The sequence below is a fragment of the Macaca fascicularis genome, chromosome 6 (genome assembly GCF_037993035.2).
Source record: "Macaca fascicularis isolate 582-1 chromosome 6, T2T-MFA8v1.1".
Classification (NCBI taxonomy): domain Eukaryota; kingdom Metazoa; phylum Chordata; class Mammalia; order Primates; family Cercopithecidae; genus Macaca; species Macaca fascicularis.
The window spans coordinates 135625904-135643080 of NC_088380.1; the positions used below are offsets into that span (position 1 = coordinate 135625904).

Below are 17177 nucleotides of genomic sequence, written 5' to 3' on the forward strand. Positions count from 1 at the left end.
GACAAAAAGCAGGAGTCATGGCATTTACTTCTTACAAAGTAGAATTCAAATGGGAAATATTAAAAAAACAAGTAATAGATACAATATTTAAAGTAATTTCAAGCATGTGAGGATACAGTAAGAAAGTAACCATTTGTAAACCAGAAAAAAGGTCCTATCCTAACAAATAGGACACATCTATTCTATTAGTTCTGTCCCTCTAGAGAACCCTCTAGAGACACAGATAGGTCAGCACCTTAATCTTGGACATCCCGGCCTACAAAATTGTGAAAAAGGAATATTTGTTGTTTAAGCCACCCAGTCTATGGTATTTTGTTACAGAAGCCCAAACTTACGAAGATACTCAGCAGACCTAAAATTGAAAAAGTGCAAAGAAAACCATGCCAAGGGCATTAAAATCAAACTGCTGGCAAATCAAATTTAAAACAAATTCTTGAAAGGAGTCAGAAAAAAAAATTACATAATGGAATAACAGTTTGAAATATGTCTGACTTTTCTTCAAAGGTAGGATGGACAGAAGAAAACGGAACAATATCTTTAAGATCCTACATAAACAAAAAACTGTCAAAGCAGAATCCTACCGGCAGTGAAAATATCCTTCAACAATAAAGGTAAAATAAAGGCGGCTTCAGATAAAAGATATCTACAAGAATTCATAGCTAGGAGTCCTGTCTAAAGAAATGCTAAAGGAGGCTGTTTAAACTAAAAAAAAAAAAAAACAGATGGAAACCTATCTCTTCAGGAAGAAATAAATAGTTATTAGAAATAGTAAATATGTGGGTAAATATAAAATATTATTTTATTTCTCTCAATTTAACAAAAGTATATAACTATTTAAAGCAAAATTTATAACATTGTCTTCTTGGTTTAAACTTACCATAGATGAAATACAAATGGCAACCATAAGCATAAAGAATGGTAAATCCAATGGAAAATAACAGATACTTATTCAGCAACAGGAAACAAATCTTAAAACTCATGACTAATTAGGAAACTCCAATTTGAAATAAAGATGATATATCTATCTAGATCTGGCAATATATAAATACTAGGACTTTTATAGGCATTGTTGATGGAATATAAATGGGTGCAGTATAAATGAGTGTAAGTGCTCTGGAAACAGTATCTACGAGAACACAAAACACATAACTTTGACTCATCAATTCTAATTGAAAGGGTTTTTGTTTGTTTGATTTTTGTGTGTGTTTTATTTGAGACAGAAGGGCTGCATTGCAGTGGCCCATCTCAGCTCACTGCAACCTCTACCTCCCGGATTCAGGTGATACTTGTGCCTCAGCCACCCTAGTAGCTGGGATTACAGGAATGCACCATCACACCAGCTAATGTTTGTATTTTTAGTAGAGATGAAGTTTTGCCATGTTGGCCAGACTGGTCTCAAACTCCTGCCCTTAAGCAACCTGCCTGCCTTGAACTCTCAAAGTGCTGGGGCTACAGGCATGAGCCACTGCACCCAGCCAACAATTCTATTTGTAGGAGTCATGTCAAATTTATGTCAGGATTTATGTCAAAATATGTTCAATTAAGGATAGCATTTATTAATAATAGTATTTGGAGACAACCTTAAAAAAGTTAAATAAAAATCGATAAAATCAATACTTTGTTATGCTCTGCAATTATTACAAACAGTGACTGACATCTCAGCATATACTGATGTGGAATAATACCCATGCTGTATCCCAAAGGGGAGGAAAAAAAAGAGTACAGAGTACTTATTATTTATTTGTTAAAAATACATTGAGAATTAGAAGTATTTGTAAAGACAATTTAAACAATTTTAATTAATTAAGAAGTGTGGAGTTGGATGGAGTATAGGTGACTTGTTACTTTTTAGTTTATACTCTGTATTATTTGAATTTAAAAATTGCTGTATTCTGCTTATGTGTTCTTTCAAGACAATTAGAAAAGTCAAATAAATTGCTTTCTTTAAGAAAAATATAAGGCAGAAAGCAAGAAATTGATTAAGTAGTATTATATTAATAGGAGGGAATTTAAGATACTCAGCCATTTCTCAGTAGAAATAAATATTAAGCTGATATTATCTCTGTTGCTATATTTCATTTTACTACAGATTTCACCACTTTTTGACATACTTAGATGAATTATTTTAAGACCATTAAAAAGGAGACTACAAAACATCTGATATTTTTAACAAATCTTATACATGAGAGTTAATTTATGAGGAAAAATACTCTAGCTATTGATTCTCCCCAAATTGCCATAAATTTGTGTGTAAATTTTAACATGTATAACAAAAGCCAAGTTTGAACCACATTTGAGATTATCTTTCTTTGAAGTCATGTTATATCTGTTGCTGTTTTACTAGTGAAGGGATTTATTACTGGAACTGTGGCTTTTATACAAAGAAACTTGGAGCAATGTCTTCAGTAAATTAAAATCAAAGTTAAAATGCGGCACTAAAAATGTCAGTGGAGTTTATTTTATGAACTTCTTGCAGTGCTTTTCCTTATTCAGAATATTGGTTTCTTGATTTAATGTAGCCTGACATTTAATCTATGTAAACTATTTGACTGTAATCCTTTTAGAGATAGAATCATATCTTCATGATTACTATCTGTGTACTATGTCACATTTCAACCATGAGGTAAAAGACTTGAAAATGTGAATGAATACCTGTTTCTCATTTCAACACACCTAACCTTGTAAACAGTGATAGCTCTTCCTTCCCCATAAAATCACTACATGAAGTCTTTATTACCTTCCTCCCCAGCATCCAACAAAACATAAATGTTTCTCAAGGCTAGAGTGCAAAACCAAACTTTTGTGATATTTTTTAAAATGCACACTCATGGTTGTCACCTAGATGTACTAAATCAGAAACACTTGAGTGTAAGCCTTGGGAACTTATATTTTTAACAAGGATTTTGAATTCTTGTCATGTGTAATATTCTACTTCTTTATTCTCATTCTCTGTCTCTGCCTCCCAGATTTTCCTCTGGGCCCTCTTGCAACCCCAAACCTGACTAAGTACATCAAATTCCTTATAAATATTCAGTGTATTCCCAAAGCCATCCTTCCAACTATTTACCTTATTAGAAACCTTTCTGGCTGGGCACGGTGGCTCATGCTTGCAATCCCAGCACTTTGGGAGGCCGAGGCAGGCAGATCACTTGAGGACAGGAGTTCGAGATCAGCCTGGCCAACATGGTGTAACCCCGTCTCTACTAAAACTACAAAAAAAAAAAAAAAAAAAAAAAATTAGCCGGGCATGATAGCAGACACCTGTAATCCCAGCTACTTGGGAGCCTAAGGTAGGAGAATCGCTCGAACCCAGGAGGAGGAGGTTGCATGAGTCAAGATCATGCCATTGCAATGCAGCCTGGGCAACAAAAGTGAAGCTCCATCTCAAAATAAAAAAAAAAAAAAGAAAGAAAAGAATAAAAAAGAAGCCTTGCTGTCCCTGGAGGATACAATTTAACTCCACTAAAGTGGAGGCTCTAACTCTTGTACACCATATATCGCTGTCAAGAGGTGGTGTGTTCCTTGTACCTCATGGTCCCTTCTAGACTATTATGCTTTCTGCACCTATGAGTGCCCTGCCATTTTGCTGCAATGTACTCGCCTCTTGGTCCTTACACCTCATTTTCTGACAAGCTCATCAAAGGGTCCACAGTTTTCTTCTCACCCTAATTCATATGATCAGCCAATACCAATCTCCATCTAATCATCTCAGGTTTTTTCCACTTTGACTACAACATACTTTCCCATGCTTTTCCAATCTTTCATTTTCCACCTACCCCACTATGTTCAGCTGATGGCTCTCCTTGTTCTTAATTGAGAATATACAAGTCATCAGATGGGGACACCATCATTTTCATAATATCCTAAACAACTTACATTTATAGGCCAGTTACCTTTATTCTTTTTGCCATGAAATGAATGTCTTTTTGTTATCAAAAGGCATGCTCGGCCGGGCACGGTGGCTCACGCCTGTAGTCTCAGCACTTTGAGAGGCCGAGGTGGGCAGATCACGAGGTCAGGAGATCGAGACCATCCTGGCTAACACGGTGAAACCCCGTCTCTACTAAAAATACAAAAAAATTAGCAGGGTGTGGTGGCAGGAGTCCTGTAGTCCCAGCTACTTGGGAGGTTGAGGCAGGAGAATGGCGTGAACCCGGGAGGCAGAGCTTGCAGTGAGCTGAGATCGCACCACTGCACTTCAGCCTGGGCGACACAGCAAGACTCCATCTCAAAAAAACAAAAAAGGCATGCTCATAATTTATGTTTCAGAAATCATCTTCTCTCCCCCTCTCAAGAATCATTTCTAAATGTCAGCAGGATGGCAGAATACAAGGCTCAGGACTCTCTCTACCCACAGACATACCAAATAAACAGTTACACTTGGATCAATACCCTCCAAGAAAGATCCAGCAACTACTTGAGGGACTCCTGCACACTAGACAACTTAGAAAATACATCAAAACGGGCAAGAAAAACTGAGATAGTCTCATCATTAACCCTACCCCTAACACAGTACCATACAATGTGGAAGGAACCCCCATTTCCCAGCTTTGCCCCAAGGAGTGAAGGGTCCTGAGGTACTAGCCCCTGACTTGACTAACCCAGGAAGCTGATGGGGAATGAACGAATAAAACTCAAGTATTCACTACCTCCCCAGGACCACAGAGAACAAAATGGCAGTTTCAAACAAGTGTGCAAGCACTTCCCACACCTCTTTCTCCAGCTCAGTGCAGACTTAGCAGGCAGTAAAGCCCAACTTTCAGCTCCTCTCTGAAAAGGTAGACTGTACCTCTAAACTTACAACTTTTCCAGATGCTGTTTGAGCATCTGGCTTCTAACTACCTTTCATCTGGGAGCTGAGAGGGCAGGCAATCACTAGTCCTCTGGGCACTTGAATGGGCATGTGCTCACTTCCTTGGATTCTGTTTTCCAGCTTCCTTCAGCAATAAAAACAAGCCTCCAGCTTCTGCCTGGAAATAGTTGGACCATACATCTATACCACCCACTCAACTTTTCTGGCTGCTATCTGAGGGACTGGCCTCTAATCTGCCTGTCTTTGTAAGCTGATAGGCCCAGCATTTGCTATGCTGGTGGGGAGACAGAGAACAAAGCAATGTTTTGCAAGTACATGCAATCTAAATGAGCATGCAGGCATTTGTCACAGCTCCCTTTCTCAGCTCAGTGCAGAGCCAGCCAGCAATAAACTCCCACTTTCAGCTTCTCCCTCAGGAGAGAAAAAAACTGGGCCACACATCTAGCACCACAACTTTTCCAGGTGATACAAAGAAATAGGAAATATTTAGAAATACCAAACAGAAATCATAGAACTAAAAAATACAATTAACTGCACTGAAAATTTTAGTAGAAGGGTTCAATAGCATACTGTATCAAGCACAAGAAAGGATCAGTGAACTCAAATACATACAGGTCGTTGAAATCATCCTGTTACAGGCGCAAAAAGAAAAAGAATAAAAAATGAGGATAACTTCAGGAATTTATGGGACACGATCAAGCCAAACAATATATTTATTATGAGACTGTTAGAAGAAAATGAAGAAAAGGAGAAAAAGTTTATTCAAATGAATGGTGGCTGAAAACCTCCAAAAATGGGGTACAGAAATAAACATCCATATCCAGGAAGGACCCAGACAAAACACCAAATAAGATGACACCAAAGAGCCCCACACCAAGACACATTATAATCAAATTTTCAAAAGTTAAAAACAAAGAATTCTGAAAGCAGCAAGAAGAAAACTGACTTATCATGTACAAGGAAACCCCAATAAAACAATGAGTGTTTTTTTATTCCCAGTAGAAACTTTGCAGACCAAAAGAAAGTGGAAGAATATATTCAAAGTACTAAAGGAAGAAAACTGCGAACCAAGAATACTGTATGTGGAAAACGTGTCCTTCAAAAATGAGGAGATAAAGACTTTTGCAGACAAACAAAAGCTGAGGAAGTTTACCACCACTAGACTTACCTTATAAGAAATACTAAATAAAGTTCTTCAAGTTGAAATGAAAGGACCCTAAACAGCAAAAGAAGAGCATAGGAAAGTGTGAAACTCATTGGCAAAGATAAATATATAGATAATATTACTATAATGATGGTGGGTAAATTGCTTTTAATTCTAGTATAAAAGTTGAAAAACAAGTATTAAAAATAACTATAACTAAATTATGTTAATGGGTGCACAAGATAAATGAATGTAAATTGTGATATCAGTAGCATTTTGGGGAGTCAGAAGAGGTAAAAGTGTACACTTCGTGCATGCAGGCGAAGCTGTTATCTGCTTAGGCTGTTATAACTAAAAGATATCACATGTAACCTCCATGTTAACCATAAAAAACTATAGACATTACACAAAGGAAAAGGAAGAATTAAAACTTATAAATACAAAAAAGCAATAAAACACAAAGACAATAGGAGAAAAAACAAATCAAATAATTACAAGACAAACCAAAAGAGTTCACAAAATGGCAATAGTAAATCCTTCCCTATCAGTTATTACTTTAAATGTAATTGGATTAAACTTCCCAATCAAAAGATGTAGAGTGACTGAATGGATGAAAAGCAAGTTCAAATTATATGTTCTCTACAAGAAATTCACTTTAAATTAAAAAACAAAATGAAAGTAGCGAAATAAAAGATATTCCATGCAAATGATAATCAAAATAATGCAGGAGTGGCTATATGTTTATCAGACAATTAGATTTAAAGTTGAAACTGTCCCTAGAGACAAACAGCATCATTATATAATCATAAAAGGGTAAATTCAACAGGAAAATATAGCAATTGTAAATATCTATGCACCCAAAATCAGAACACCCAACTATAAAAAGAAATACTAATAGATCTAAAAGGAGAAAGTGATAGCAATACAATGATAGAATATTTCAATTACCCCGTTTTCAACAAAGGACAGAATATCCAGGAAAAACAATTAACAAAGAAGCAGCAGAATGACACTACAAACCAAATGGGCCTGACAGACATACATAGATCTTTCACTCAACAGGAAAATATACATTCTTCTCAAGTGTATATAAAACATTCTTCAGGATAGATCACATGTTATGTCACAAAACAAGAGTTACCCAATTTAAGAAGATTGAAATCACATTATATTGATCAGGGTTCTCCACATAAATGGAACCAATAGGAGGGAGGGAGTGAGGGAGTGAGAGGAATGGAACCAATAGGAGGGGGAGAGAGAGAGAGAGAAACAGATAAATAGGAAACTTATGGAAATGGGGTCATGTGATTATGAAGGCTGAAAAGTACCACAGTATGCCATCTGCCAGGTGCAGAACAAGGAAAGCCAATGATGCAATTCAGCCTGACTCAGAAAGCTTGAGACCCAGAGGAGCCAATGTTGTAAATCCCAGTCCAAGACTGAAAGCCTAAGTACTCCAGGAGTGGGAGTTTGGGGGTGCTATTCTAAGTCCAGGAATCCTAAGGTCTGAGAACCAGAAGCTATAATATACAAAAGGAGAAAATAGATGTCCTGCCTCAAGAAGAAAGAGAGAAATTTGCCCTTCCTTCATCTTTTTATTCTACTTGGACTCGCAATGGATTGATGGATGCCCACCTTCATTTGTGAGGGCCAATACTCTTTACTCTGTCTACTAATTCAAATGCTAATTTCTTCTAGAAACATTATCATAGCACACCCACTTATAATGTTTTACCAGTTGTCTAGATATTCCTTAGCCCAGTCAAGTTGACACGTACAATTAACCAACACAAGTTTACCTTTTATTAACTTGGCACCTAAATCCACTCCTTAACCCACACCTAATTTTCAAATAAATACAAAAACAAGGTCATAATACCACCTGACATGATACAGTTATCCTGCATACAACAGAAAAAGCACAGACCCCTTTCCCAGAAGAAAAGATAAAGTATTTGAGTGATATTTACTCTTTTTGTTATATCCCATAACGTAAATACTATATAATTAGCAATGCTTAAATACTGATATAAGGTCAATACATCTTATACATTATATAGAGAACAAGAGAAGAAAGAAAACAAAAGATATTATACACACACATACACACACACACACAATAAACAAACAAAAAAAGAATGTATTCAGCCAACACCATAACTCCCTTCTTGGTCTGTTGACTCAAAGGCATGAGGAGGCCAAGTGGCCAGGTAGCAGTCTTAACTTCCAGTTTAATGTGATATTGTGATAATGATTATCACAACGATTATTGTGATATCACCTGATGGAAGCACTCCTTCTTCTGGAGCTAAGACCTCTTGGCCAGCAGAACATAAAATTGTGGGAACAAGAAGAAAAATCTTTGCTAGTAGGTCACTGTGGTAATGATGAGTGGTGCCACTCTCATTTCCATTCGTTGGTTCCTGATTCATAAATCCTAGCCATGAGAGAAAGATATTGTACACTGACTTAGATAATATACACCCTTCTGGAGAACTCTGCCCCAGTCCTGCAAAGTATTGTCACCTAGCTGGCAGTATCACTATTTCTTCAAATGGATATTCCACTGTCCTATCAATCCAGCTGCTTTAGGATAGTGAGGAACATGATAAGAACAGTGAATTCCATGAATCTAGGCCTTTTGCCTTGCCTCTGTCTGTGAAGTGAGTTTCTTGGTCAAAGCAATACATTGTGGAATACCATGATGATAGATAAGGCATTCTATAAATAAACAGATGGTAATTTTGGCAGAAGCATTGCATGTAGGGAAGACAAATCTGTATTGAGAGTATCTATTCCAGTAAGGACAAAATGCTACCCCTTCCTTGAAAGAAGTGAACTAATGTAATCAACTTGTGACCAGGTAGCTGGCTAATCAGCCTGGGGAATAGTGCCATGTGTTGGTCTCTGCTTCTGGCAGATTGGGCACTCAGTGATGGCTGTAGACAGGTTGGCCTCGGTAAATAGAAGTTTATATTGCTTATCTCATACATAATTTTTATTTCTGCCACCATGGCCACTTTGTTTATGAGAATGAGTGGCTGGGAAAGAGGATGACTGGTAGCCAGAGATCAGGTCACTATATCCACTTGATTATTAAAATACTCCTCTGCTGAATTTACCCCTGATAAGCATTTATGTAGAACACAAACATCTTGACCATTCAGAATGTTTATTGACCATTCAGAGTGGCTTCATGACCATTCAGAATGATCCATCTGTATACCTCTTTTTAAATTTCTTTGTCATCAATTTTCTAATAATGTTCCTTAGTCCTTGACCATCAAGCAAAACCATTGAGTACAGCCCCTAAATTGCAGATATCCACTTTTGGATGGTACTTGCAGAAACATCTGTAAGCCAGGCTGACGTTTTCTCTTTCTCTGTCAACTAATAGGTAACTATCCATGAAGCTGAGAGTGCAGAGTGGGAGAGAGAAGGCAGTGTAGCAGGAGTCGGGACCATGTACATTCAGGCTCTTTCTTCATACAAATTACTTGTGTTTTCAGAGTTTTTTTCAGGGCCTGATAACCTATATATCACTTCTATTTAATGATGGAGTGCTGCTGTGGTTGCCCATATGGCTTGATGGGTCAGATAACACCTTGTTCATGATAGGAAGCTCAGGTCACATGGTAACTTGGTGGCCAATGATCAAGTGTGCATTTTCTACTAACACTTAGCAGCAGGCCTGTAATTCAACCATAGGGACCTGCCAAAGGCTCCAAATAGCATTCCTACGTGCCCCTGATGTTTCAAGTACCACTGGACATACTGGATCATAAGGCACAATGATCTGCTGGCAGAGCAGCTTGCACAGAAGCCTAGACTTGTTGCAGAGCCTTCTCTTGCTCTGGGACCCACTTAAGACAAGCAGCTTTTTGGATCACTCATTAATCTCGCTAGAGCAACACAACCAAATGGTAACTATGACAGAAATACAGTCAAATGACAAATGAAAAACTGGGGGAAATATCTGGAATTAACATCACAGATAAGGCGTAATTTCTTAAATGGAAATCTCTTCGGTCTTGTTTAGTAAAAGATAAGTAACACCGTAGAAAAATGGGGAAAAGGCATGAACATAGACAAAATAATCCCTAGGGGCGTGAAAAAGTCCAACTTTATTTATTGTAAGAGAAATATTTATTGAAATTACACTTATCAAGGAAATGGGGAATCAGATGTTCTCATATATTGCTCGTGGGAACATAGAATTATCTAACTGTATGGAAGTCAGTTCAGCAATATATATCAACACTATAATACCATGTGTCTTTGACCCAGCATTCTCATTTCTGGGAATGTATTCAACAGATGCATCTGGATTTATAAAAGAAATATTTACAAGGTCATTAATTCAACCATGATGTGTAATAGAACAATCTTGGAAATAATCCAAGAGTGCATTAATAGTGGCTGCTTAAATAAATTATGATACATGCATCAAAACTACAATAAAAATTAAGCAACTCTGTATATTAATTTGGAAAGATCTCCCAAATATATTGTTAAATGGAAAACTTCAGGCATTAAAGATATATCTTGAATCATAAAATATTGCAGATATGATGCCAGCTTCACGGCTGCTCAGACTTTGGCCTACATCTGCTGCAAATCCCTTTTTTTCTCTAAGACCCATAAAAAACTCAAAAGTCTTTGTACTACCTGATAAATGGGTCAAAGCAATATTCACCAGTGCAAAATTGTGCAATTGCTCCCAAAACCCTAGGAGACTTCCCACATGTTTTACTATTTGAGAGTTACAAAAAACAGTAACTTGTCCTTTACTTTGAAGAGAGTATCTCAATAGGACATTCCTTACAACTGGGCTTCTGTGCCTCTAAAAACTTCACTGATATGTGAAGCCCTTGGATCTTTGTAGAATTTCTACAAAGATTGAAACGTCTACCTTCTAAAGTTAATGTAACAAATGGAAGCAAGGCTTCCAACATAGTTGGCATTTTTTTTATCATTCTGTAGGATGATACATGCATCAAAACAACAAGTAAGCTACTGTCATCCACTATGATCGCTCTACTTTATGCAGGCACCAAACTGATAAATTGTTTGGGGGTGTGATGGAGACTATTACCCTTTAAGTCTCTGAGGGTGGTACAAATCTCTGTCATTCCTCGGGGGATGTAAAAATCATTTTTAATTTTGATGTATATCTTAGGCTGAGGACACAGAATTTAAGGGCTTCTACTTGTATTTTCCTACTACTATTGATCTCACTCTTTAGGTGAAGAAAGCACTATATGGTTTGTGCCACTTGCTTGATGTATTCATTTCTATTGTATGTTTCAGAACTGGGGAAATGACCACAGGGTATGTCTGTGAACCCATCTGAGCCACGAGGAAGCCAATAATCACTTTAACTGCTGATTCTTACTTACTCCTATTCCAACACATTGGCCATGATTTACTGCAGTTCTCAGTACATTAAAATCAGTCCTTGATTCAACAGTCCTAAAAAAAACTTTGGGTATTCTTTCCCCATAAGTAATGGCCATGGGTCTCTGAGGAGAATAGGAATTTACTACTCTATATAATTGCCCAAGTATTACAGGATCCTTCTTCATGGGGACCCAGGCTCTTCAGTCAAAAAGGGGTTATTGCGCAGTTCTTCAGGGGAGGGGCAGCAAGAATAAGAAATACTGATTGGCTTCCTCAAATGCTCCTTTAAGCAGTGTGAAGATGAGGGAGAGGAGAAGAATATGAAAAATGGAATTCCTGCCAAAATCCAAGTTGCCAGGACAAAAAAACAGGGGAAAAAGGTGACTTTCCAATTTTAATTTTTAATATAAGTAATGTCCTTAGGAGAATGTAGAAAAGAGGAGTTCAAGAAGAATGGGACTTTCATCTAGAGAAGAATTTTTCCAGTCTTAGCAATGGAGAGACACGTGAGAAGTGATAAAAAATCTTTAAGAAACAAAATGAATACTACGACTCCAATGTTGGCAGGAAATTAGTGAGAAAGACATTGGACTTCAAGAGGCCTGGAGGGAATGAGGAGCATTTCAGTGGCTAACTGTGTGGATATTTGGGAACCAAATAAAACAATGACTGTTTCAGAGACTGTTGCATGGCTGGTAACTCAAGGCTATCTTTCCTCAAATGTCTTCCGCACACTCTCAAGAACTTAGACCTAATGTCTGTGAAAATGGTAGGAGAAAGGTCAAAATTAGTGTTGTTCTCTTGCTTTTCAAAATGGAAATTAGATTAATTGAGGTTAGAAATAAAATTTAAATTCCCCAGAGGGTAACTTAATTCTTAACACACAGGAAAAATTGCCTGAATGAATCTTTACAGATAGATACTCAGAGAATCATCTATCAATGACTTGTACTTCTTGGAACTTCTGGTATGATGCACAAGGTGGATCTCTTAGAATTGACAGACATTTTGCCTCTTTCTCTCTGTTTGTAAATTAGGACTGGGATGGGAGGAGCAGCCAAGAGATTTTATAAGCCACAGTGTGCATGATGGATGAGAACACAGGACACATACCAGCGAAGGGCAGGTCGTATAATAACGTTATGCTAACAGATTGGAAATGCAAATAATCAGGGAGCTCATGTGCTATCTTTCTCACTGTGACTCTACTTTGTGCTATTTATTGAATGTACTATTACTTATAAGTGGATGTCTGAGCCAAAAATATGTCATTTTCTACAGACATAGGTTTTAAAAATTGGGGAAAATTAAAATATTAATGTATTAAGAGTAACAATATTCAGACCATATATTATATTCTTGTTCAAACAAGCTAAAAATATTGAAGATGATACATGAAAGCTTATGCCAAAAATGCAAAAGTGTAATGAACAAATTCCTGTTAGACTGAGTTTAATAAACAAAAAGGCACTTCTTTTTTGATGTTACCACAGAAACCCAATAAGAGAGAAATGTGATCTAACTGGCTTAAATAAAAGATAATGATGAAACCTATTTTCATAAATATGCATTAGTCAAATATTTTGATGATTAAAAAGCAAGCCTAACTATTATACCTACAAAGGAAGTCTATAAATAATCAAATGCTTTTTATCAACATCAAAATATCTGATTTTTCTATTTCCTTAACTTTGTAGCCTATTGAAATAAAAAATGAGAACATTATTTGAAGCTATTATGATCTGATTGTATGCTATATGAAAGCATGAAAAGACATTTGGATCAAATGGAGTGTGCATTAAAAGAAATCAACTGTTTTTTAGAAAATAGGGGGAAGTTCTATATATATTATATAAAAGAACAAAATAATAAATCAGGTTTCTCACATGCTTTATAGAAAATGTTACTTATCGACACTGGACTAAAAAAAGACTGTGTGCACAACCCATAGATAACCCAAGTCTTACTGAGAGAAAACATCAGACAAATCCTAATTGAGAACATTCTACAAAATACCTGACCAGCACTCCTGAAAATCACCAAGGTCAGGAAAAACAAAAAATGGTAACTAAATGTAATGTGATGTCGTGAATAGGGTTCTGGATCAGGAAAGGACATTAGGTAAAAACTAAGGAAAATTGAATAAATAATAATGTAGTAATATTGCTCATTAATTTTCACAAATATATCACCCTAATTTAAGATATAATAATAGGGGAAACTGGGTGTTGGACATATATATGGGTGCCCTCTATATGACCCAATTTTCCTGTAAATATAAAAGTATCCTAAAATAAAATGTTTATTTTTAAAAAAATCCCCCCCTCCAAAAAAATCCTGTGAATCTGTTTAATGTACTGCAGTATGAACATGATTTCAGAGGGTGAACAGTTAATAAATGTTTTTATGACAGCTCAATAAATCCATCCCCTTCTCTAAGGTTTTCAGGTTTACTTTCTGGCACTACAAGAGATACTCTAGGCTCAACTTGCTTACTACTTGCCCCAGTCCGGCCATCAGCCATTCCTGTTTCCTTTTATTGGAGAATAGAAGAATCTAAGGACTGGGATGTTACTGGTGTTTTGTTGCTTCTAGGCCCTGCCAGCTGGCTGACAGATCAAGGAAATATACCTGGTATATTAACCTATATATATCTGTGAATTTTTTTTGAGTGTAATCATATATAATTATATTAAGCTAAACATTAGTTCATATTTAGGACTCCAACTCTAAATCATTACCTGTGTGGATCATTCCAGTCTTCTGTCTTTGTGTATCTGTGGCCTCTCAATCCATGGATGTTCTTTTACTTGGCCATCCTTCCCCCATGGTTCAAGGGTATAGTAAGCATTTAGTGATTCTGCATAAATGTTCTGCATATCAATATTCAAGTATTTGTTAAATGTGTATGATTTTGATTTAAAGTTATCAGCACCAAATGAAGGCTAGGAGGCTAAATTAAACAGAAATTAAATTGGCTAAAGTTAGAGATACCTTTTTTAAAAAGTATATGTTACTGAGTAAGCTTATTTGTATAATTGGAATTTTAATTTTATCTACTTATATATTGGGCACTTTGGGAAAATATACTGTCTTCACATAGGAGAGATATCATTTGAACATATTCTATAAACTAAAAATAAACAATAGAAATTGTTCTTGATTATTACTGATAGTGATTTTTTTTTTTTTTTTTTTTTACTTTTTTAAAGATTTTTCTGGTCAAACAGTGCCATCTGTCTACTGGCCCACATTGCAGATGCATAAGTTTAACACTGTAGCAAATATTTTCTTTTAATTAATAATTTCTGAAAATTAGATTCACTGGCACCTTGACTTTATCTGATGTCTAGCAATTATGAGTTCCTATTTAAACTCATAAGTTGTTTCAAGTCATAAACTTCATAAATAAAGTGAAACTGGAGTCAAGATTTCTCTGTTCTCTGTCATCACAGCTTTGCCTTTTTACCAGCTGGGTGACCTTAACAAGTTACCTCTCTGAGCCTTGTTTTCTTCATCTGTAAAATACAGATTATAAGTCTACCTTTAAAAATATTGTAAAGATGAAATTAACAAAAGATATAAAGGCCCTGAATATGCTCAAAAGAAAAGTTTGTTGCATTTATCTACAGAACATAAAAATTGTTTTTAGCCTTCATTTTGCAAAAATAGAGATGCCCATTTCTCTAATTTCAGGGTTCCATTGTACAATGTTATTTCAATTGAATGGATCAATGGACACATTAATTTAGAAAAATAATACTTAAATTTATAGCCATTGACTTATTTGGACAATAATTGAATTTATAGCAGCAGAAATGATGAAAGATACCTTTACTTTCCCATAAAAATGTAATTATAGTGGAGAGTAACATTCCTGAAGGGATGAGTTCCCAAATTTTATTAATCAATATATTATGGCAATTATCATAATTAACAAAACAAATTATATTCCTCAGTACTATTCATTACAAACCTATCTAAATTCCATATCCAACAATCAGCAAGATAATACAGGAATAAATAGCATATATAACATTTATTTACTTTTACTTAGCAGACTCCAGGAAGAGGGAATGTGCTTGGTTGGGAAAGGGTTGAAGGAGGAACATGAGAAGAGAAGAAATGAGTTGGACATAAGAAATTTAGAGGCTGGGCGCAGTGGCTCATGCCTGTAATCCCAGCATTTTGTGAGGCTGAGACGGGCAGATTACCTGAGGTCAGGAGTTCAAGATGAGCCTGACCAACGTGGAGAAATCCTGTCTCTATTAAAAATACAAAATTAACCAGGTGTAGTGATGCATGCCTGAATTCCAGCTATTTGGGAAGCTGAAGTAGGAGAATTGCTTGAACCCGGGGAGATGGAGGTTGTGGTGAGCCAAGATCATGCCATTGCACTCCAGCCTGGGCAACAAGGCAAAGTTCTGTCTCAAAAAAAAAAAAAAGAAGAAAATTTAGAAAGATACTCCTTGAAGCTCCTTGCTGATGGAATAGTTCACTGGAGTATAAGTGGCAAGATACAGGGGTAAGAGTCTCTAACTCCAAAAAACAAAACAAAACAAAACAAAACAAAAATGTAATGAAGACCCAATTTGTTTAATTTCCTAAGCCTATCTTAAGTGGTGGCAGTGATAATGATAATGATGATTTTACCCTCTTCCATTAATAAGGAACAATAAAGTTTGTGTAATTGACCTTCACTTGAAGGGTAAAACTTGTTGGTCTTGGTATTCTCTTCACTAGTGACTTATTAAGAATGAAAATGAGAAGAGGAGGTGGAGCAAGATGGTCAAATAGAACCATTCACTGATCATCCTCCCCGCAGGAACACCAAATTGAACAACTATCTACATAATAAAGCACCTTCATAAGAAGCAAAAATCAGGTGAGTGGTCACAGTACCTGATTTTAATTTATATCACTGAAGGAGGCACTGAAAGGGGTAGGGAAGACAGTCTTGAATTGTTGATGCCACCACTCCTCCATGTGGCAGTGGCCACATGGGGCAGAGACAGAACCTGTGCATTTGGGGAAGGGAGAGCACAGTGACTATGAGACTTTGCATTAGAACTCAGTTCTGACATAATAGCAGAAAGTGACACCAGGCAGAATTCAGCCAGCACCCGTGGAGGGAATATTTATACTAGCCCTAGGCAGAGTAGAATCACCCATCCCAGCAGTTAAAATCTGAGTTCCGGCAAGCCTCACTACCATGGGCTAAAGTGCTCTGGAACCCTGAATAAACTTGAAAGGCAACCTAGGCCACAAGGACTGCAATTCCTGGCCAGGTCCAGGTGGGGTGTTGGGGTTGGAGCCAGTGAACATGGGGGGCATGTGACCTAATGAGATATCAGCTGGGCAGTCGAGGCAGTGCTTGCACTACCCTTCCCTCAACCCCAGGCAGCACAGTTTGCAACTCCAGGAAAGACTCCTTCCCTCTGCTTGAGGAGAAGAGAGGGAAGAGTAAAGAGGACTTTGTCTTGTAACGTGGATACCAACTCAGCCACAGTAGGATAGGGCAATGGGCAGAGTCCTGAGACTCCCATTCGAAGCCCTACCTCTCAGAAAACATTTCTAGACATACCTTGGGCCAGAAGGGAACCTGCTGCCTTGAAGGGAAGGGCCTAATCCTGGCAGGATTCATCACCTGCTGAGTAAAGAGCCCTTGGACCCTGAATAGTGAGCAGTGGTAGCCAGGCAGTACTTGCTCTGGGCCTTGGTGAGACTCAGAGGTGGGCTGGTTTCAGGTGTGACCCAGAAAATTCCCAACTGTGGTGGCTGTGAGAAACTCCTGCTTGAGAAAAGGAGAGGAAAAAGTAA

The 17177-nt window shown here is 37.0% G+C and overlaps 1 protein-coding gene across 1 annotated transcript in view; it reads left to right on the forward strand.

Annotated features, from left to right (window-relative positions):
• Positions 1-16228, forward strand: part of SLC27A6 (solute carrier family 27 member 6) — an 84696-nt gene extending 68468 nt beyond the window's left edge. Inside the window, exon 10 of the mRNA XM_015451845.4 lies at positions 16101-16228. Coding sequence (XP_015307331.2) covers positions 16101-16103 — 3 coding nt within the window. The 3' untranslated portion in view covers positions 16104-16228. The remainder of the gene's footprint in view (positions 1-16100) is intronic.
• Positions 16229-17177: the final 949 nt, after the last annotated feature.